Here is a 23,446-nt window from a genome sequence, read left to right as displayed (position 1 = left end):
AATAGCCAATACATGAGCAGAAACAGATAATAATTTGTTCTTGCAAATTGCCTGTCTTAAAGGCTGAATTTAAAACCCAATTAATGGCTGACATTTCTTTTTCACCTGAACTGAAACAAACCTCTGGTAACACAAGACAAGATAACAAGAGGCACAGTTCTCTCTCGTGAATATCCAGGAGTCAAATACTAAGCAATGTTGTTCTTCAGCATTGAAATCACCAATAATAATACACTATTTATTCCCTCTACCCACAAATAATGCACAGAGTTCTCTGGAACTTTAAAAATTATTGAAATTTAAAGAGTGAATATATATATATGTTATTTAGAATACCTTTGTCAGAAACATTGAAATAAATTATAAAATTGATTTTTCCTGTATAGGTCTCACTTTATTCAGGTTCTCATAAACTAGCAAGCCCTTTAAAACCTTTACAAGCACTCAGACACCCGGGGGGAAAGACTGCCAGAAAAGCAGAGTCTTGGTATTTGTACCTCTGTTTCCCTAGCTATTATGTAAATACCCTCCTTTCTCTGGGAATCCATTTCCCAGTCACTCATCTGCAAAACTCAGTGGCAGTCTGTAAACTTGAAATCTACATCCCTTGAATATTCAGATTTCTGACACAAGGTTAAACTAAATGGAGTCTCAATCATTGGCCTGTCTGAATACCTTTTCAACTACTCAACTGAAGATTTGTAATAACTTTCCCTGCCCATCACTCCTTTGCCCAGCACTACATGTACATTTTAAGGACATCAGCAGTTTTTTTTTTTTTTAAATTAATTTTTATTGTAGGTTGTTCAAAACATTACATAGTTCTTGATATATCATATTTCACACTTTGATTCAAGTGGGATATGAACTCCCATTTTTACCCCATATACAGATTGCAGAATCACTTCAGTTGCACAACCATTGATTTACATATTGCCATTCTGGAGTCTGTTGTATTCTGCTGCCTTGAGGACATCAGCAGTTTGGAAAGAAAGTGAAAGTGAATGAAAACCTGTTTTGTGCCACAGATTCATGTATTCTAACAATTTCCACAGTCTGTTTCACTAGTCTCTAATTCATTCTTGCATCGCAGAGATGAAAACAGGCAAAATACATGCTATTAAGACTTCCTCTAAATTTTGTATTAATATGCCTTTATAGAGAGCTTTTAATATTCTGTGTCCTTCATTCCTGTTTTGTGCTCATCAAACTAATCATAAACCCTAAGATTTTGGTCTCTTTTTTAAAATGCTTATTCCTACCAACACAGTGTTGTTACTCTGGGTGAATACTTTTATAGCCCTTTCCTTCACTAGTTAAATTTTGAACCTCTACCAATGTGTTCACTTAAAAATTCTAGTCTTGTCCTCTTTAGTTGGATTCCTATAGTCAATCTTCAATCTATTATTTAAAAAATCACCTTAAAAATGATAACCAAAAATGTACTGAGCTCAGAATTAAGAAACTGGAGTTTAAATCTCATTGTTGTCATTGTTTGTACCCAGAAAACTCCCTTTAATATATTTAAGTTTCCGGTACATCCTCAAAACTATCATTTGGCTGGCATGTAGAACACATGCTGAAAGATAAGAAGGTTTCTAAAATTCCTTAAAATTCTTAAATTTCTAAACTTTTGATCTGTCAAAAGAAAAAAAATATTCAATTGACAAAATAAAACAGAAACACAAAGAGAACAAAACAGAAAATACAAATAGAAATTAGATAAAAGTTTATAGTCATAAAAAAGGAAAAAAAAATATAAAAGTAAAAGTCTTCATAAAATTGTTAGGGGTAGTAATTGAAGAGAAACTAACTGGAAAATCAGGAAGTAGAGAAATTAGAATGTCCTCTAAGGATTAATATAAGTAATACAACATTGTCTAAATAATGTTATTCATAACTTTCAGTAAAATAATTTCTCTACAGCACTTGCCTGATCTTCTTGTTTACTAGAAACCATGAGGCCATAGCTCTGTGAGATTTTCCATAAAAGCTTTTGATATATTAAGAAAAAATCCTGATTACTAGTGGAACTGTCAATATCAGGACAAAATCTTGGACTACAACCTGGCTTATCAGGTAAAATATAAATCAGAATTAACACACAACTGCCTTTGACTTTCTAAATGATGATACACAATTTGAAAGTTAAAATGTGAATATATATGTTATTTAGAATACATTTGTCAGACACATTGAAATAAATTGTAAAATTGATTTTTTCTGTATACGTCCCACTTGGTATCAACCTGTACAGTGTAACAACACAATGGAGTTGTCAGCCAGGTAAGACTACAGTCTAAACACAGGCCTGAAACTTATTAATTACACAAATATGAAACAAATAGTCAACCTCTATGAATGACAGCTCTTTATTAGTAATTAACAGATTATAATAGCACAGATACTTTCAAAGTGCTTATAAGATAACTTTAGGAAACAAGTGTTAACTGAATGTGGTGTCTGTCACACACTAGAATACTCAACAAATCCTTCTACCTTCACTCTCCACTTAGTTAATAGACATTTTTTATTTAAAATCTATAAATTCATACCTTCTTAATGAGTCATCTTTAGGACTTTCTTTAACTATTAAATAAAACAGTAAAATATATAATTAATCAAAAACAGAAATATAAAATATAAAATTTTATGACTCTGATGTTTTGTTATAAAATGTTCCTCCAGACCCATACTCGTAGAAATTTTTAGAATTAATATTAATTGTATTTATGACAGGTAAGTAATGAATGCATTAACAACTCCTATGCTTCCAACTTTGTACTTATCAAATGCAAGGAAGAAACAACAGGAATTATCAAAGTTTGATACTTAAAAGTAAATCATTGGTCCCATAATCATAATCCTTATTAAAAGTTGCAAAAATAAAAAAAAACCTTATCATTGTCAAATAAAGTAGCATAAATATATAAGTGTCAAACAAGGGGAGACATGATGGTGAATTAGCAGGAAGTGGATTTTCTCACAGCTCCACCATATGGGACTCAGAGAGTGAGAAAACTGCTTCACTGTGAGGTGGGAGATAAAAGCATGTCACTGATACTCAATATTGGACAGAGACCTTGAAAACTGGGGAATTTGGGGTATATCAGACAAAGATGAGAAACAGAGCTGGAGCTTAGGATCTGATGTGATTGGGGGAAATCTGTACATTAGGACAAAAAAAGACTAAAAAGTGATGCAGACAAGGGGCTAGGGTTGTGGCTCAGTGGTAGAGTGTTTGCCTAGCATGCATGAGGCACTGGTTTCAATCCATGTAAAATAAAATAAAGATACTGTGTCTACCTAAAACTAATTACATATATGAAAAGTGCAGCAGACAGTCTTGAATGCAGAATGTGGGACCACAGGGTCAAGCTATTCTACTCATTAAACTGTGCATGAAAGTCACCACCAGTCTGCCTGGAATGTACAGAGAGCTAAAGCTGGAGACATATTTAAACATCTGCACTGCAATGGCACCAACTCAGACTGGAAATTTAGATCCATGTGTTGGGGCTCAGTCTGATATATAAATCTGGCAGACACCATCCACAAGACATAAACTGAGCCTAGCAAATCAGGAGAATTTCTGACATGGACAGTATTTCTCCTGGGGGTAATACTAGTCAGACAGGCCAAAGAGAGCCTGTCCTCCTCTCCCCCCTTGACACAGCTGTGCCCAAGACCAGTGGCAGTTGCTTCAAAATCTCAATGAGCAGGAGTGATGAACCTTGGTGCTTGAGGGCAGACCTAAGGAGGTAAGAAATAACAGTACCCTGAAAAAACAGAACTGGTAAAGGACTGGCTTCCCTGTCCCATGAATGTAGCCCTGGGGAGAAGAGTAAAGTCCTAGGTGTGCACTGATTTATTTATGCCCAGTAACTCCCCATGAAATGAAACACCTGGGGCAAAGATAGGACCTCACTGCCTCCCCTGAGAACATATTGTAGAACCTAGCATGACCTATACCCTGGGGGTGGAGCTGACAGCACCTTTCACAGCTCCCCATACCATCCCATGGAGAATAGAAACTGAGAGATGAAAAGACACTTTGGAAGAGACAGCAAGCACATACTCTCAATAACAATCCTGTTTTTTTTTTTTCTCTTTTTAGTTTTTGTATGTGTACTGATGGATACATGAAGGACATTCATACACTTGTACATATTTGTTTATGCTTTCTCATTTGTACTATTCTGAAACAGTTATTTTTCCTTACTCTGTTGTTAAGGGTTAAAGTTTTCAATTAGCCTATTTTGGATTGAGTTTGTGTTCTGTTTCAAACCTTTTATTTCTTTTTGTTTCTATTTCTTTTCTTTTAGAAACAGTCAAATTCCATTATTCTCACTTTACTCTTTATTTATTTTACTTGTTTTTCCTTCTTCCTCATAAACAATACATCGTATATCACTTTGCTTCTGCCCTACTCACATCTTGAAACCGCTAATCCTTTTCTATCACCATTGCTTTTTTCTTCATAATGAACTCTATTTTTAATTTCTCCCAGAACTCTTGGTTTATAAAACTCCACACACCACCACTAATGCTAAAGCAACAATTAATACAATTGAAGCTATAGAAAACACTTATTCTTTTATTTTATGAAAGATATAACTCATGATTACTTACTGTTATTACTGATATAAATTGATACAGTTCTGTTTATTGTGCCAACTAACTTTGTGTGAAAATAAAAATTAAGTATGCAATTTAGTTCTATATTTTTATGCACAGTTGGTTGCAATTATTTGGCTCCCCCCCAATCTGTGAGCCACAAGATACTACAGGATCACTAGAAATGCACAGAATAGAAGTTCTGTTACTAGAGATCCATTTTGATACATGAATAGACACACAAACAATATGAACAAGCAAGGGAACAAAGCATCCCAAACAAACCAGAATGACCCAAAAGCAGATTTCACAAAAACCACAGTGAAGAAAATATCAGAGAAGGAATTTTGAAAGTTTATATTTCAACCGATCTATGAGATAAAAGACAAGGTAAAAAGTAAAATCACAGAGAAGACACAAGAAGTAAAATATCAATAAGGAAATAGAAGTTCTAAAGAAAAATCAATCTGAAATTTTCAAACTTCAGAAATCAATAAACCAAATTAAAAATGTAATGCAAAGCATCACCAATACACTAGATGACTTAAAGGACAAATATTCAGGTAATAAAGAAGTAGTGCATAATCTTGAAAATAAAGTTCATCATGGAGAAAAGGTGTCACCAGACCATGACCAGAATTTAAAAATATATATATATGGGATAATAAGAAAAGGCCAAATTTAAGATTCACTGTGATAGATGAAGGTATTGAATTTCAAAACAAAAAATGAACAATCTTTTCAATGAAATAATTGAAAATTTCCAAAATTTAAAGAATGAAATGAAAAATCAAACAGAGGAGGTATATACAACTCCAAATATACAGAATTATAACACTCCTAGCCACAATAGTATGAAAATGCCTAACATACAGAATAAGTATTGAATTTTACTTATAATAGAATTTTAAAACTTGATAGTGAAAAATAATTGGTGATATTCAGAGGCAAACCGATCCAGATCTCAGCTGATTTTTCAAAGACCCTAAAAGCTAGGAGGTCTTGAAATAATATATACTAAGCTCTGAAAGAAAACGGATTCTGCATAGAATACTAAATTATATCAGATTTTAATATGAGATAATAACATCCATAATAAACAAAAGTTAAAAAAAATCACAACTAGAAAGCTGGCATTATAAAACACACTCAATAAATATTTTATTAAGAAAAAATAAAATATGCAAATAAAAACATACAGAAACTAAAATTAAAAGAATAGTTAATCAAAGTAGAATCTATTTCAACTTGATAACTAGAAATGAACCAAAGTAACAGGAAAAATAAATTATCTCTCAATAATAACACTGAATGTTAATGGACTCAACTCATCAACACACATACACTGGCAGATTGATTGGGAAAAAAAAAAGAAACCAACAATAGCCTGTCTCCTAGAGACTCACCTCTTAGACAAATACATACACAGACTAACTGTGAAAGGATGGGAAAAACATATCATTCACATGGATCTTATACACAAGGTGTATCTACTTTCATATCTGATATAATGGACTTTGAGCAAAAGTTCATCAGAACAGATAAAAAATTCCATTTTCATACTGCTTAGTAGAGTAATACAACAGGAAGAAATAATAGTGGTAAATATATATGCTCCAAACTATGAAGCATCTAAGTAATCAAAGAGCTCCTTCCCAATATAGAGAATCAAACAGATCACAACACAATAATATTGGGAACTTTAAGATGTGTCTCTCATCACTAGAAAGATCATACCAACAAAAATTAAATATAGAACTAAAATTACAATAAATAATTTAGACTTAACAGAAATGCACAGAATATTTTACTCATCAATGACTGAATATATTTTCTTCTTAGCTGCACAGGGAACATTTTCCAAAATAGACCATATTTTAGTACATAAAGCAACATTTCACAAATACCAAAAATAGAGCTAATACCTTGAACTCTGTCAGACCATAATGGAATAAAACTAGAAATCAACAAGATGAAAATTTAAAAAAAAACTAACACTAAGAGACTAAATTCACTATTGAATAATGAACAGATAGATGAACAAATCAGAGTTTAAATAAAAAAATTAAATGTAAATGAGAATAGTGATACAATATATAAAAACCTTTGGGACACTAGTAAGGCAGTTCTAAGAGAAATGTTTATAGCATTGAGCCCATACATTAAAAGAATAGAAAGTTACTGAGTAAAATAATCTAACATTATATCTTAAGGACCTAGAGAAAAACTCTAAAATCAGCAAAATATAGAAAAAAAATAAAAGTCAAAGATGAAATTGATAAATCAAGATGTAAAAACTGAAAAAAGAAATGAATCAAAATTTTTTTAAATGAACAAAATTGATAAATATTAACCAAGCTATCAGAGAGAAATGAAAAGTACCAAAACCTATGGTGAAAATGGAAATATCAGCACAGATACTACTGAAACAGATCATGAATAGAAGCTATTTTTCAAAATCTATACTCCAATAAGCTAGAAAATCTAAAAGACATCAGTAAATTCCAGGTGACATGAGCTACCCAAATTTAACCAGAAGTATATAGAAAATTTAAAGAGATCAATTTCAAATAATGAGAATAAAAAAGTCATCAAGACTCTACCAACAAAGAAAAGCCTAGGACCAGATGGATGCTCAGCCAATTTCTACCAAACCTTTAAAGAAGAACCAATACCAATCCTTCTCAAATTATTTCATGAAATTGAAAAAGAGGGAATTCTTCAAATTCATTAAATGAAGCCTATCTCACACTGATACTAAGTCCAGACAAAGATACATCAAGAAAAAAAATTCAGACTAATATCCTTGATGAACATAGATGCAAAAATCCTCAATAAAATACTGCTAAAACTCATACAAAAAATAGATTTTAAAAAATAGTGCACATGACCAAGTGGGTTTCATCCCAGGAATGCAACACTGATTCAACAAATGGAAATCAATAAATGTAATTCATCACACAAATAGATACAGAGATGAGGACACTTGATTATCAAAATAGATGTAGCATCTATTTTTTACATAATACCCCATCTATTCATGCTTCAAACACTAGCAAAAATAGGAATGAAGGAATCATACCTCAACATTGTAAAAGCTATACATGACACACCCAAGGACAACATAATTATGAATGGAGAACAACTACAGAATTTCTTCTAAAAACTGCAATGAGACAGGGATGCCCACTTTCACTACTTCTATTAGTACACAATGCAACTCTTAGCAAATACAAAATGTAGAGATAATACTCTGCAATCTATCGAATCATAAATGAATAAAACACCAGAAGACCAAATTCACGACTGAATGATAAATAGAGAGATGAACAAATCAGGATCTTTAATCTCTTGCCAGAGCAATTTGGCAAATGAATGTAATTAAAGGGATATGAATAGGAAAGAAAGGGCTAAAACAAGCACTGTTTGAAGAAAACGTGATTCCATATAAAGAAGATCCCCTCAAAAAATACTCACTAGAAAACTTCTAGAACACAAATGAATTCATCAAATTTCAGGATACAAAAGTAACATTCATAAATCAACTTTGTTTCTATAGTCCAATAAAAGATGAGCTAAACGAGAAATTAGGAAAATTATCCTATTCAAAATAGCATAAAAAAACACTTGGGAAACAATCTAACAAAAAAGGTAAAAGACCTCTACAATGAAAATTACAGAACACTCAAGAAATAAATTCAGGAAGGTCCTAGGAATAGAAAGACTTCCCATGTTCTTGGATAGGCAGAATTAATATTGTCAAAATTACCATACTACCAAAAGTGCTATATAATTTCAATGCAACTCCCTTCCAGAGCCCAAAGATGTTCTTCACAGAAACAGAAAAAGCAATAATGAAATTTACTTAGATAAACAAGAGACCCAGAATACCCAAAACAATACCTAGCAAGAAAAATGAAGCAGGAGGTATCACAATAACAGACTTCAAATTACACTACAGAGATATAAAGGCAAAACCAGTATGGTATTGGCAACAAAACAGATAAGACCACCAATGAAACAAAAGACAGAGACAAACCCACATAAATACATTTACCTCATACTAGACAAAGGCATAAATATCATATACTGGTGCAAAGATAGCCTCTTCTACAAATGGTACTGAGAAAATTTGAAATCCATATGTAGTAGAATTAAATTGAACCCTAATCCTCCCACCATGCATAAAAACTCAACTCAAAGTGGATCAATTACTTAAGTATTAGAACAGAATCCCTGCACCAGATAGAAGAATACATAGGCCCAAAACTCCAACATATCAGCTCAGGAACTGACTTATTAATAAAATCTCTAAAGCACAAGAAGTTGTTGGTGGGCCTGACCTTGGGTCTACATGAAGGAATGCTCATCTTTCTCATTGTGCAGCAGGGATGTCCTAACATACAACACTGTGTTTTGGAACAGAGTGTTGTCAGAACACTGGCAAGCACCATTTACCTGCTCCTTTGACAAGAAATTACTCCCCAGTTGCTAGACTCTTGGTGGCAGGACTCCCATAATATTATATGTTGTGTATCCCCTCTGGCCTATCATGACTGCTGTATGTAAATTGGAACATAGGCACTATGAAAGCTAGTTTTGCTGCATAATATAGCAGAAGCAATTATCTGAAACTCTCTTTGGAGGGGTTTCTGTATGCCCTCAAGCTCCCAAGAGTAGATGCTGAAAGGGAAGGCCCCTCAACACAAAGTAAAACCAATTTTCAATAAATGGTGCTCCATCAAACTAAGAAGCTTCTTCACGGCAAAGACAAAAACCCAGAACATGAAAAGTGAGCCAACACAATAGGAAAAAATACCTTTGCCACCTGCACCTCAGAAAACGCATTAACTTCCAGGATAGATAAAATAATAATAATAATAACAATAACAACAACAACAACAATAAAAAAAACAGCTTAAAACTAATAATAACACCATCACCCACCTCCACCCATTTAATAAATGAGCAAAGAAATTCAACAGGCACTTCACAGAAGAAATTCAGATGGTCAACAAATGTATGAAAAAAAAAACTACTACAGAAATTACAGAAAAGCAGTAAACAGATCAGGGACAGAAAGCTTACAAAGACATTCCAGTGTAGGAGACAGCAAATATGCTCATCTCTTACTTCCAGCTACTTTTTCTATCTTATGTGTGGTACAAACAAAACTTTACTTTCCCTAGGAACAAAAGTGTTGAAAGATGACAACCTTCAGAGTTTATACACTCTTATCTATACCACATGGTCATAGGGAAATACAGAAAAAAGCACTAGGGAGCTAGCAGCAAGTTGTTATGTAGTAATAGCTGATATGATTAAATATTTAAATAGGCTATGAACTCACTCATGCTTTCAGAATGAGCCAAACATTGTCTCTCCATATAGAAGAAATTCTTTCCCACTTCATTAAAACTATAAAACAAAACAAAACAATACAACAACAACAAAAGAATAAGACATTTACTCTGAGAGAATCTACTGGTAGGGCAGAGGAAAGAGCTAAGTGGTAATGTATTGCATAGAATGAAGGAGCTCTGGCTTCAATCCCAACAGTGAAATAAATAATGATGATGATGCTGACAATGATGGTGATGATGATGATGATGTGGAGGAGGAGAAGTACAAAGGACTTGTACTGTTAAAATTATATAGACTGAGTTTATATTCACCACTCAAAAGAAGAGGAGTATTTCAATTCATGCATGCTATTCACATTCTAGTCTTATTTCACATGGCAAGGTAGATGTAAAAGACCATTTGATGACAATTTTATAAACTATGACTTTTTAAAAAATATTTTTTAGTTGTAGTTGGACACAATTTCTTTATTTTATTTTTTTTTATGTGGTGCTGAGGATTAAATCCAGTGTTTATCATGTGCTAAGTGAGCACTATACTACTGAGCCACAACCCCAGCCCAAACTATGATTTATTGAGACTTTTAAATTCCAAAAAGAAGAGTTTAGCTGGTCCCAGGAGAGCAGGATGGTCTATTTAGTACTGTGTTATACAATGTGATGTCAATTTTCTCAATCCTCCTCATAAGTGGAAGATGTTTATAGACTTCACACTTCTTCAGCATGCAATCTATATGCCCTCATGTCCTATACTGATGTAAAAAAGTACTAAAAGTGGAAGACAACAGCTTTAAATGTAGCCCACTCACAGAGAATGTGCCTCAATTTCCTGATGTTATGGGTTCAATCACTGGCACCACAAAAGCACTGAGATCTATTTTTTTTCAAGTATACTTTTCCCTTTCCTGTTTGTTACCTGAATGATTCATGGACATTTATACATATTCATAATTTTTTTCTCATTTGTAGTTTTTTTTTTTTGGTACTGGGGATTGAACTTGGGGATATTCAACAACTGAGCCACATTCCATTCCTGCTTTGTATTTTATTGAGAGAAAGGGTCTCACTGTGTTGACTAGCTCCTAGCCATTGCTGAGATTTGCCTTGAACTCACAATTCTCCTGTCTCAGCCTCCCAAGCTGCTGGTATTATAGGTTTGTATCACTGAACCCAGAGATTTCTAGCATTATTGAAGCAATTTATTTTTCATAGATCAACATTTTTACCTACCAATAAAGAAAAGTCCACAACTAGATAAATTCTCTGCAATCCCTACCAAACCCTTAAAGAAGAACAAATACCAATACTCCTCAAATTATTCCATGAAATAGAAAAGGATGAAACACTTTCAAACTCATTCTATGAAGGAAGAATAAACCTGATACCAAAACCAGACAGAGATACATCAAAGAAATAAAACTTTGGACAAATATCCCCAATGAATATACATGCATCAACTCTTAATAAAATACTGAAAAAAACTACATACAAAAACATATTAAAAACATAGTGCATGCTGGCAACATGGTGGTGGGTGCGGAGAGATCAAGTCTCTGACCTCTTCAGCTGAGTGGGCATAGGGAGTCGTAAACCATCTAAATGCTGTTTGCTCAGGATCACTAGGCAATGCTGAGCTGATGTGGATCTGGGGCGAACAGTCTGGGCCTCTCAGAACACACACCAAGACTGGATTGGCTGAATTCAAGCTCCTGTTTGCCTGCTTCTCGCAGACAAACTGCTGTGACTCAGCACTAAACAATCCCACTGAAACAACTGGTCGGCCCTTCTGAACCTGCGGAGGTTAATGCCAACTGAGCCTTCATAGGCAGTGGCCACAGGATTGAGATGGGGCTTGGAAGAGCCAGTCAGGACCCACCCATTGCATTGGTTACCCAGCAAAGGAAATGAACTGTCGCCATTTGCATGGGATACCACCATGGCAGAGAGCTGACATCACCAGAATGAGGCAGAGGAGATAACTTCATTGAAACCAGCAGCGACAGGTGTGTAACCCCATAGCCTTCCCTCTCCACACAGCAGGGAAACCTTAAGGGCCCCTCCCAGCTCTCCCTTGAGCATGATAGCCAGACCAAGGGAATCAGGTGTGGCACAGGACCCGCAGCACGGGACCCCCGGCTACCGCTCCCACCAGTGCTGACAACTGAGGTCTCTTGCACCAGCTACCAGAGGCGTGGCTACCAGAGGGCAAGAAAAATTTGCTGAGGGTTCTCAGCCCCAAGCTCCACAACTTAGGGTCTGAGGGAATGGCAAACAGGGAGAGTGTGCCCAGTCGTTCATGAAAATAGGGCTCCCGGAAGCAGCAGACCTGGCGTGTAGCCAGTATTCTGGTGAGCATCACCAGTGAGCAGGGCCTGGCTTGAGGAAAAGTGGGGAAGTGACTAGACACAAGAGAAGGCCCTAGGCACTCAGGATTGGAGACCCGCCCAGTAAGGGAGGAGGGGCTGCTGTACACTGATTGGTTCCCGCATATTGAGAGGAGAAGCTTGGCCCAATGGGCACAGCTCCAGAACTGGAAGAGAAGTTAATCAAACTCTAAGATTGCATTTATTAATTTTTTTATTTTGATTTTTTTATTTTCATATTTTTGTTGTTTTTTAAATTTTTTTTTAATTTTTTAAGTTATTTTTTATTTTTAATTTTTAATTATTTTTAAAATTTTTCTTTCTTTTTTATTTTCTATTTTTTTCTTTTGTCTTTTAATTTCTTTTCAATTTCCATCTTTCCCCTTCCTTGAATTCTACCTGCTTACTCTCATTCTCTTTAGTGACTTCTTCCCTTCCCTTCTAATACCTTTCCTCCCAAGCATCAAATAAATTTATAGGAGTAAACAGTAACTCAGCAGTCAAACAGAACAAGAAGTAACATGAGCAGCATTAAAAAGCAAGGAAGAAAAGGAGTACAAACAATGCAGAACAGCCTAAATATTCAAGAGGACCTAGAGGCATCAGAAAAATGGTCAAATAAAGAACTCAAGGAATACCTTAGACAGATGGAATGGAACTTTAAAGAGGATATGAGACAGAAAATTAAAACAGTGAAAGAACACATTGAAAATGAATTACATAAAGAGTTAAAAGAAGAAATTAACCATCTTTATCAGGAGATAGAGATTATAAAAAAATCAAACAATAATTCTAGAAATGAAGGAAACTATAAACCAAGTTAAAAACTCAAATGACAGTATCACTAACAGAGTGGAGCAAGTAGAAGCCAGAACATCAGAAAATGAAGACAAAATATATCATCTTGAAAAGAGTTTAGCCAACTCAGAAAGGCTAGTAAAAAATCATGAGAAAATCATCCAAGAGATATGAGATAACATAAAAAAACCAAACTTAAGTGTCATCGGGATAGAGGAAGGTACAAAGTTTCAAACCAAGGGAATGAGCAACCTGCTGGATGAAATAATTATAGAAAACTTTCCAGAAATAAAAAAGGAAACAGATATACAAATTGTAGATGCATACAGGACACCAAGCATACAAAATCACAGTAGACCAATGCCAAGACACATTGGTATGAAGATATCCAATATACAGAACAAAGAGAAAATATTAAAAGCTATAAGAAAAAGGAGGCAGAATACATTCAGGGGTAAACCAACAAGGTTAACAATGGATTTTTCATCATAGACGCTGAAAGCAAGAAGATCCTGGAACAACGTATTTCAAACACTGAAAGACAATGGATGCCAACCAAGAAAAAAAGGTACTCTTGTACATTGCTGGTGGGACTGCAAATTGGTGTGGCCAATTTGGAAGGCCATATGGAGATTCCTGGGAAAGCTGAGAATGGAACCACCTTTTGACCCAGCTATTGCCCTTCTCAGATTATTCCCTGAAGACCCTAAAAGAGCGTACTACAGGGATACTGCCACATCTATGTTCAGAGCAGCACAATTCACAATAGCTAAACTGTGGAACCAACCCAGATGCCCTTCAATAAATGAATGGATAAAAAAAATGTGGCATTTATACACAATGGTGTATTACACAGCACTAAAAAATGACAAAATCATGGAATTTGCAGGGAAATGGATGGCACTAGAGCAGATTATGCTAAGTGAAGCTAGCAAATCCCTAAAAAACAAATGCCAAATGTCTTCTTTGATATAATGAGAGCAAGTAAGAACAGAGCAGGGAGGAAGAGCAGGACGAAAAGATTAACATTAAACAGAGACATGAGGTGAGAGGGAAAGGGAGAGAAAAGGGAAATTGCATGGAAATGGAAGGAGACCCTCATTGTTATCCAAAATTACATATAAGAGGTTGTGAGGGGAATGGGGAAAAAAACAAGGAGAGAAACGAATTACAGTAGATGGGGTAGAGAGAGAAGATGGGAGGGGAGGGGAGAAGGGATAGTAGAGGATATGAAAGGTAGCAGAATACAACAGTTACTAATATGGCATTATGTAAAAATGTGGATGTGTAACCGATGTGATTCTGCAATCTATATTTGGGGTAAAAATGGGAGTTCATAACCCACTTGAATCTAATGTATAAAATATGATATGTCAAGAGCTTTGTAATGGTTTGATCAACCAATAAAAAAATAAAATAAATAAAATAAAATGCATGCTGAGTTTAACCTACTGTTAAACCTTCTGTTTGTTAACCTTCTGTTGGTTAAACCTACAGAAATCAAAACAGGATTCATTAATAGACTTAAAAAACATAACATAATTATCTCAATAGTTCAAGAAAGAGCATTTGACAGAATACAGCATCCATTCATGTTCAAAATGGTAGAAAAAATAGGGATAATATGAATGTAACTGAACATTTTAAAATCTCTATACCAAAAAAACCCAAGAGTAACATGATTCCAAATGGAAAAAAAGGAAACATTCTTTCTAAAAACTAGAAAAAGACAAGGGTGCCCTCTTTCACCACTTCTATTCAACATATGAATATTGAAATTCTAACCAGAGCAGTTTGGAAAAAGAGATTAAAGGGATATGTATATGAAAAGAAGAGCTCAAAATATCCCTATTTGCTGACAACAATATTTTATATGTAGAAGACACAAAACTACCCCACAAAATTTTTAAAACTCATAACCACACTCAGCATAGTAGCAGGATATAGAATTAACACTCATAAATCAATTATGATCCTGTACACAAATTATGCATCAGCTGATGAATCACAATGGATTCAAAACAATTTAAAAAATAAAATAATCAGGAAACAATCTAAGAAGTGAAAGACCTCTATTATGAAAATTACCAAACACTAAAGAAAGAAATTGAAGAAGACCATAGAAGATGGAATATTTCAAATGTTCATGGATTGGCAGGATTAATGTTACCAAAATTGACATACTACCAAAATGCTATAGTTTTAATGCAACTCCTATTAAAATGTCAATGATATTTCACAAAGAAATAGAAAAAGCAGACATAAAAATTCACTTGGAAAAACAAGAAGCCCAGAATATTCCAAACAATCCTTAGTGAAAAAAGTGAAGGAGACAGCAGACATCACAAGATCCGATCTCAAATTATACTATAGTGCTACGAAAATGGCATGGGATTGGCACCAAAACAGGCAAAATGTCCAATGGAACAGAAAAGACATCACAAAGACAATAATCACATACATACTGTCTGTTAATCTAGACAAAGGCACCAACAACATACATTAAAAGAAAAGACAGCCTCTTAAACAAATGGTACTGAGAAAACTGGAAGTATGCATGTGGCAGAATCAAATTGAACCCCTACCCCTATCCCTGCACAAAACTCAACTCAGAATACATCAAGGAACTAGGCATTAAACCAGACATCCTGTACCCACTAGAAGAAAATATAGGCCCAACTTTCCATCATCTTGTCTTAGGAACTGACTTCCTCAACAAGACTTCTAAATTGCAACAAATAAAATCAAGAATTAATAAATGGGAAGGTAACAAAGTAAAAAGCTTTCTCACAGGAAAGAAAATTATCAAGAACATGAACAGAGAACCTACAAAATGGGAGAAAATCTTTACCACCTGCACCTCAGAACATTAGTCTTCTGGATAGATAAAGAATTCAAAACAAACCAGCACAACAAGCTGAAAGAGGAGGATCAGAGTTCAAATCCAGCTTCAGCAATGGTGAGGCACTGAGCAACTCTATGTCTAAATAAAATGCAAAACAGAGCTGGGTATGGGGCTCAGTGTTAGAGAACTAGCCTTGCAGGTGTAAGACCCTGTGTTTGATCTTCAGCACTACATAAAAATAAATAAATAAATAATAAACAAGTAAATAAGTAAATTGTGTCCACCTACAACAAAAATAATAAAAATAAAATAAAATAAAACATAGGGCTGGGGATGTGGCTCAGTGGTTGAATGCCCCTGAGTTGAATCCCCACTACTTGCCCCCATTAAAAAAAATCAAAAACTTAACACACACACACACACACACACACACACAGCCCAATATAGTTAATATTCTCTTCTAGGGTCATAGGATGTCAATAAATGTGCAAAGGATCTGAAACTGGTTGTTTACAGAACAAGAAATACAATTTGTGAGCAAATATACTTTTAAAATGCTCAATATCCAACCAGCAGTGTATGAGGGTACCCTTTTCCCACATCCTCACCAGCATTTGTTGTTGTTTGTCTTCATCATGGCTGCCATTCTTACTGAAGTGAGATAGTATCTTAGGGTAGTTTTAATTTCTCTTTCTCTAATTGCTAGAGATGGTGAGCATTTTTTCATATATTTGTTGATTGATTGTATATCCTCTTCTGAGAAGTGTCTGTTCAGGTCCTTGGCCCATTTGTAGATTGGATTATTTCTCTCTCTCTCTGTGTGTGTGTGTGTGTGTGTGTGTGTGTATGTGTTTAGATTTTTGAGTTCTTTGTATACCCTAGAGATTAGAGCTCTATCTGATGTGTGAGTGGTAAAAATTTGTTCCCAGGATGTAGGCTCCCTATTCACCTCACATATTATTTCTCTTGCTGAGAAAAAACTTTTTAGTTTGAATTCATCCCATTTGTTAATTCTTGGTTTTAACTCTTGTGCTATAGGCATCTTATTAAGAAAGTTGGGGCCTAGCTCCACATGAGGAAGATTAGGGCCTACTTTTTCTTCCATTAGATGCAGAGTCTCTGGTTTAATTCCTAGACCCTTGATCCATTTTGAGTTAACTTTTGTGCATGGTGAGAGATAGGGATTCAATTTCATTTTGTTGCATATGGATTTCCAGTTTTCCCAACACCATTTGTTGAGGATGCTATATTTTCTCCAGTGCATGCTTTTAGTACCTTTGTCAAAGATAAGGTAGTTGTACTTTTGTGGGTGAATCTCTGTGTCCTCTATCCTGTACCATTGGTCCACCAGCCTCTTTTGGTGCCAGTACCATGCTGTTTTTGTTACTATTGCTCTGTAGTATAGTTTAAGATCTGGTATAGTGATACCATCTGTTTCACTTTTCCTGCTTAGAATTTCTTTTGCTATTCTGGGTCTCTTATATTTTCAGATGAATTTCATAATTGCTTTTTCTATTTCTGTGAGGAATGTCATTGGGATTTTGATCAGAATTGCACTGCTGGTGAGGTTGTAAATTGGTGCAGCCAATTTGGAAAGCAGTATAGAGATTCCTTGGAAAACTGGGAATGTAACCACCATTTGACCCAGCTATTCCTCTTCTTGGACAATACCCAAAAGACCTAAAAAACAGCATACTACAGGGACTCAGCCACATCAATGTTTATAGTAGCACAATTCACAATAACTAGACTGTAGAGCCAACCTAGATGCCCTTCAATGGATGAATGGATAAAAATATGTGGCATATATACACAATGGAATATTACTCAGCACTAAAAAATAATAAGATAATGGCATTTGCAGAGAAAAGGATGGCATTAGAGCAGATTATGCTAAGTGAATTTAGCCAGTCCCCAAAAAACAAATGCCAAATGTCTTCTCTGATATAAGGGGGGTGACTCAAAATGGGGAAGAGAGGAAAAGCATGGGAAGAAGATTACCTATACACAGGGAAGAGGGGTGGGAGGGAAAGGGTGGGAGAAAGGGAATTGCACGGATGGTGGAAGGAGAGCCTCATTGTTATACAACCTACATGTATGAAGAAGTGAGAAAACAAAGGAATAGTGCTACCTTAGATTAAGAAGAGAGAAGTGATGGGAGGGGAGAGGAGAGGTTGAAAAGATAGGAAGGATATTAGAATGGAATAGACATTATTATTATTGGTGTATATAGGTAAATGCATGATCAATGTGAATCTACAACCTGTATACTCAGAAAAATGAGATATTGTATCTCATGTGGTTTAAATGTATGATATGTCAAGGTCATTCTACTGTCATGTGTAACTAACTGAAACAAATAAAAATAAAAAACGAATTTTAGTGCAAAAAAGTATATGTAAAATGGCATAAATTGACATAAACATACTTTATATTCAGAGGTAAAATTGTGCTTTATATGTGTAATAAGGATTGTAGTGCATTCCACTGTTGTCGTGCACTTAAAAAATTATAAAATCAATAAAAAGTATGAAAAAAAACACAAAAATGCTAAATTTCTCTAGAAATTAGAAAATGAAAATTAAAACTACATTGATATTCCATTCTTGGTTCAGTCAAAATAGGAATTATCAAGAATACAAATAACAATAAATGATGGAGAGAATGTGAGAAAAAAGTTACACTCATACTTTGCTAGTGAGACTGCAAATTGGTGCAAGTACTCTGGAAAACAGTATGAAGATTCCTCTGAAAATTTGGAATGGAAACACCATTCAACCAGTTATCACCCCAGTTGAATCTTGATTTTATTTGTTGCAATTTAGAAGTCTTGTTGAGGAAATAAGTTCCTAAGTTGACATGATGGAGAGTTGGGCATATAAATATATATCTCCAAGGGACTTTAAATCAATATACTACAGTGACACAGCTACATCAATGTCTACAGCAGCCCAATTCACAATAGTTAAGCTATGGAAACAACCTAGGTGAGCTTCAAAAGATGAAGAGTGAAATTTATGGCACTTGCTGGTAAATGAATGGAACTTGAGATTACTATATTTACTGAAATAAGCCAATACCAAAAAAACCCAAAGGCCAAAAGTTCTCTCTGATCCTAAATAGAATCAGATGTAGCCCATGTATGTAAAAAATACACTCTACTGTCATACATATCTAAAAAAATAAAATAAAACCTGGTGTTGAAAAAAAATTAAAAATAAGAACAGCGATAAAAAGCTTTAACCTAACATACACATTTAGTAATGGAAAGAGATGGCTAAAATTGAGTGGTCTGGACACACTAAAGCAAGACTAGAAATAAATGAAGAAACTCTTACAGAATTATGCGAGTTTGAGATCTTCATTTATGCAGGTTCTCAGCCTATGTAGCTCCCATATATTTGAAGACACCATATTATTAACAAGTATGGAGGAACCACCACAGAAAATGCATTTCAGATACTCTACTGCCCATATCACTATTTCACTAACATGACTCCACTCTCACAACACTGACAAAGAAAGTTGTTACTTAACATTGCAAGCTATCACCACTTAGGAGTCACAGATAAGACACAGGAAACTACAATAGAGACACCATTTGGAAAATACTTCAACGTCACACATTTAATCAATAGCATAAGACTCATCATCCAGGGAAAACAGTTTCCTAAGCAGACACTCAAATAAATGTGGAAAAGATATATATCCCTGAAGATGTACAAATTTCAATATAGAAATATAAGAAAGATAAAAAGCAAAGTAGCATGACTGTTTTATAGTTAATTACCCTAGAAACTATTTCCAAAGATAATGCAATATACAAAAATGCCAGAATAAAATTAAAAAAAAATGTTAAAATAGTGAATTATTTCAAAGATGAAGCAAAGAGAAACTGAGTAGATTAAGGAAAACAATGCAGGGCATGAAAGAACAATTCAATACAGATTCTGAAAAAGAATCAATTAGAAATCTTGAAAATAAAGAGCTCAATACCTCAAATAAATATATCCATTTTAAGTTAGACCCATAGACTAGATCAAGTGAAAGAAAAAAATACAGAGCTTGAAGTTGATGATGAAATATCACATTCAGACAATATCAACAACAATCAAAATAATTGTAAACAAATTACAAAACCACTAGACACAATTCATAGATACTTTTGTGAATCACTGGTACACATAATGGAGAAGAGGTATAGGCTACAGGCAATGAAAGCTTTCTCAGTGAATACAAGAAACTATTTCTTATATCTTGTGAAAGTTATGAACATCCAGGTATAAGATTTTAGAATACCAAATGGACATGGCCCGAAAAGAACTTCTTTAAATCATAGTCTATAAAATTACCAAAGGTACACTGAAATCTATAATAAGGGCCAAAGCAATTATAAACACATCAGAAAAATATTAGATTTCTGAGTAGAAATTTTAAGGCCCAGGAAATGGTATATTTAAAACCCCAAATAAAAATGTTAAAAAAGAAACAAAGACAATAATTGTAAAATGGATGGAAAGGGTGGTCATCATGTTAAGGTGAAAAAATCAGAAACAAAACCCCAATTATCACATTCTCTCCCTAACATGTGGAATCTGGGAAGAAAATAAGAATGACTAGAAAATGATGGAGGGAATACTAAGGAAGAGGAAAGGTAACTGGGGATGAAAAAGGGAGTAGAGGGGAAAATGGAAGTAAGGAGAGTGGTCAGGATTCAAGTATTGTATATGTGTGTATAGAAATATCACTGTGAAATTCACTAATGTAGGCACTCAATAGGAGCTGATATTAACAGTCGACAAGAACACCTGGTTTTATAACAAGTCCAATCTGCTATCATGTGACCATATACGAAACAGAATGTATAATTTAAAAATATTCTTACTTCTGCAAAGACATAAAATTTCAGGGTCAAAATTAATGTAAAATTTCTTCAGACAATATCATTTAGATGATAAATTTCTTATAGTTAATTATTAAGATATCCTGGATTCTATATGACCAAGAAAGATATAAAAAATATGAATGGAATTTGAACATTTATTTTTTTCCACTCTTCTTTTGTGATCAAACATTCTTACTCTTATTTTCACAGGGCATGAACACCAAAAGTAACTCATTTTTTTTTAAGTCTTACCTGGATTGAAATTTACTGATGTTCTAGATTGTGCTTTCATGTATTGAAGAATTAAATTCCTGTTACTGTATTTGAAAAAAGTAATAAAATTGGTATTTTAACACTCATATGAAAACACTGACCAAATATAATTCCATACTTAATAATGTTTTAGATCTAGTATCAGAACTTTTTCATATGCTCTCCTAATCTGTATGCCCTATAAACATTTTGTTAACTTGAAAATTATTTGTACAATGTTTGTTTTTTTCTGTTTTGTGAGATGGTATTTCATGATGATGGTCAGGCTGATCTTAAATACCTGGGCTCAAGCAATTGTCCTGCCTCAGGCTCTTAAGTAGCTGGGGTAAATGCATGTGTCACTGCACCCATAGCTTGAAGTTAAAGAAGAAAAAAGATAAAATGATCATTAATTGAGAACAGGACAGGTAAATATATTAACTAGTGTAGCTTGAACTCAGAAAATGTCTTGTCTCTGTAAAAAATAGTTTTTTGTTCTTGTGCAACTTCTTTCTCTTAGGCTTAAGGCCTTTTAAAAAATAAGGGTTGTATCACTTTAGTTCACCAGGTTGTTATGGAGATTTACTACGATAATATTGAAACATGTTAAGCAAAATAGTAAAATAATGGCATACTTAACAACTTAAAATCTCAGCTAGAACTAATGTGCATTTTTCATAGGTTCTAATATTCAAAAGTTAAAATTATTTTTAAAAATGCTTGAGTCCTAATTTTCATGATCAATTGGGCTCTTCTTTGTGCTTTATAACTCAAAGCAAATCAACAATTAATTTATAACTATTTATAAATATCTCCTTAAATTAGAGAATATAATCATCCCCTTCTGTGAGACTAATCAATAATAACAAAGGCAAGAAATTAACAAATGCCAAAAACTTGGACTACTACTATTTCTTCTCTACCTAGTTGAACAGAATCAGCAGATAAGTGTAGCTACATTTCCATGTTGATCTCCAACTGACTTGGAACACAAAATTTTCTTTAAAACTATGGATACTGAGGAGTCATGATGGGGCTTAGCTCTCTTAGATTCAATAAATCTGCTTAATCTATTCCTTTTGAGGCAGACCTTAATAAATGCTGAAAACTTTAGGCAGCGATTCCAACAGCTTGAAAATTTCCATTACTTGGGAAAACTACTAGAAATGCCAATCTAAATTGGCACTCACCATGGAAAACAGTGATGTGGAACCCCCTGCAGTCAAAGGAAATATATTTCAAGGGATGGAAGGATTTGGGGCACAGATCTGTTAGCCAAGATGACAGAAAACTCTGATCTCTTCCAGAGATTACTTGAAGCTTTACTTGAAGCTTTCTAATAGATTTGAATGATTTTAATTTTATGACAGAAAAGACAAAGTCCTAAAAGGATAATGCACCAAAAAGGGCAAGGCTAATATGGGGATTCCACATAAGGTTCCTAAAAGGGGGACAGGGTCAGAGTGCTTAGTATTTGTTGGCCAAAGCTAGAGGCCAAGCTGTCAAAGCAGAGTGCTTCTGCTAGGAAACAACTGTTGAATAAAAAAGCATAAGTGCATGAGAACTAAAAAAAGTGTTGAGTCTAAGTGTGGGTTACCATGAAGGCTCAGGGATTGGATCAGTCAGGATATTTTGAAATAAAAGCTCTTCACGACCAGACTGCAGGTCCAGGTCTGGCAGAAACACCACAGCAACAGAACTGACAGAGACAAAGGAACAATTTAAAAATCTATTTATTCCCCTCCATCTGACTACAGAATTATCTTCCTTACACTTCAAGGATATCATTAGGTCCTTGATAAATTAAAGGAGGATGGTAGAATAGCTAACTTCAGCTAAACAGGGAATTTCAAGACTCAAATAGCAAATTATAAAATCATAGGTGTGATACTATCTGTCCCTGTGAGGAGGGGTTATGCTTGAAATGAATTGGATAATGCTGGAAACCCTAAGGATGAAGGTTTACAAAGTCCTAAGATATTAGCTAGAGGTATATCTCAGTGGTAGGAAAATTTCCCAGCATGCATGAGAAGAAAAAGAAAGGAGAGGGGAAGAGAGAGGAGAGAACAAACCTTGAAGGTGACTCATGCACACATCACTACTTATTTTTTTTAAATAACTAATCCATTTTAATTATGTATATATGACAGTAGAGTGCAATTTGATTCATTGGACACAACTGCAAAAACTTTCATTTCTGATTTTACAGGATGTAACACTGCATCCTATATGCAGTCATACCTGTACCAAGGTAATAATGTCTATCTCACTCCACCATCTTTCTTGCCTCCATTACCCCTCCATCCTTCTCTTTGCCCCATCA

At 34.5% G+C, this 23,446-nt stretch overlaps 1 protein-coding gene across 1 annotated transcript in view; it reads right to left on the bottom strand.

Annotated features, from left to right (window-relative positions):
- Positions 1-23,446, bottom strand: part of LOC143402068 (uncharacterized) — a 50,442-nt gene that overhangs the window by 17,743 nt on the left and 9,253 nt on the right. The window contains exons 6-7 of the mRNA XM_076859555.2: positions 21,124-21,188; positions 2,556-2,589 (exon numbers count right to left, since the gene is read on the bottom strand). Of these exons, the coding sequence (XP_076715670.2) occupies positions 2,556-2,589; positions 21,124-21,188 (99 nt within the window). The remainder of the gene's footprint in view (positions 1-2,555; positions 2,590-21,123; positions 21,189-23,446) is intronic.

Source organism: Callospermophilus lateralis, chromosome 6 (assembly GCF_048772815.1).
Source record: "Callospermophilus lateralis isolate mCalLat2 chromosome 6, mCalLat2.hap1, whole genome shotgun sequence".
Taxonomy (NCBI): domain Eukaryota; kingdom Metazoa; phylum Chordata; class Mammalia; order Rodentia; family Sciuridae; genus Callospermophilus; species Callospermophilus lateralis.
This window is presented reverse-complemented; position numbering and strand designations above follow the sequence as displayed.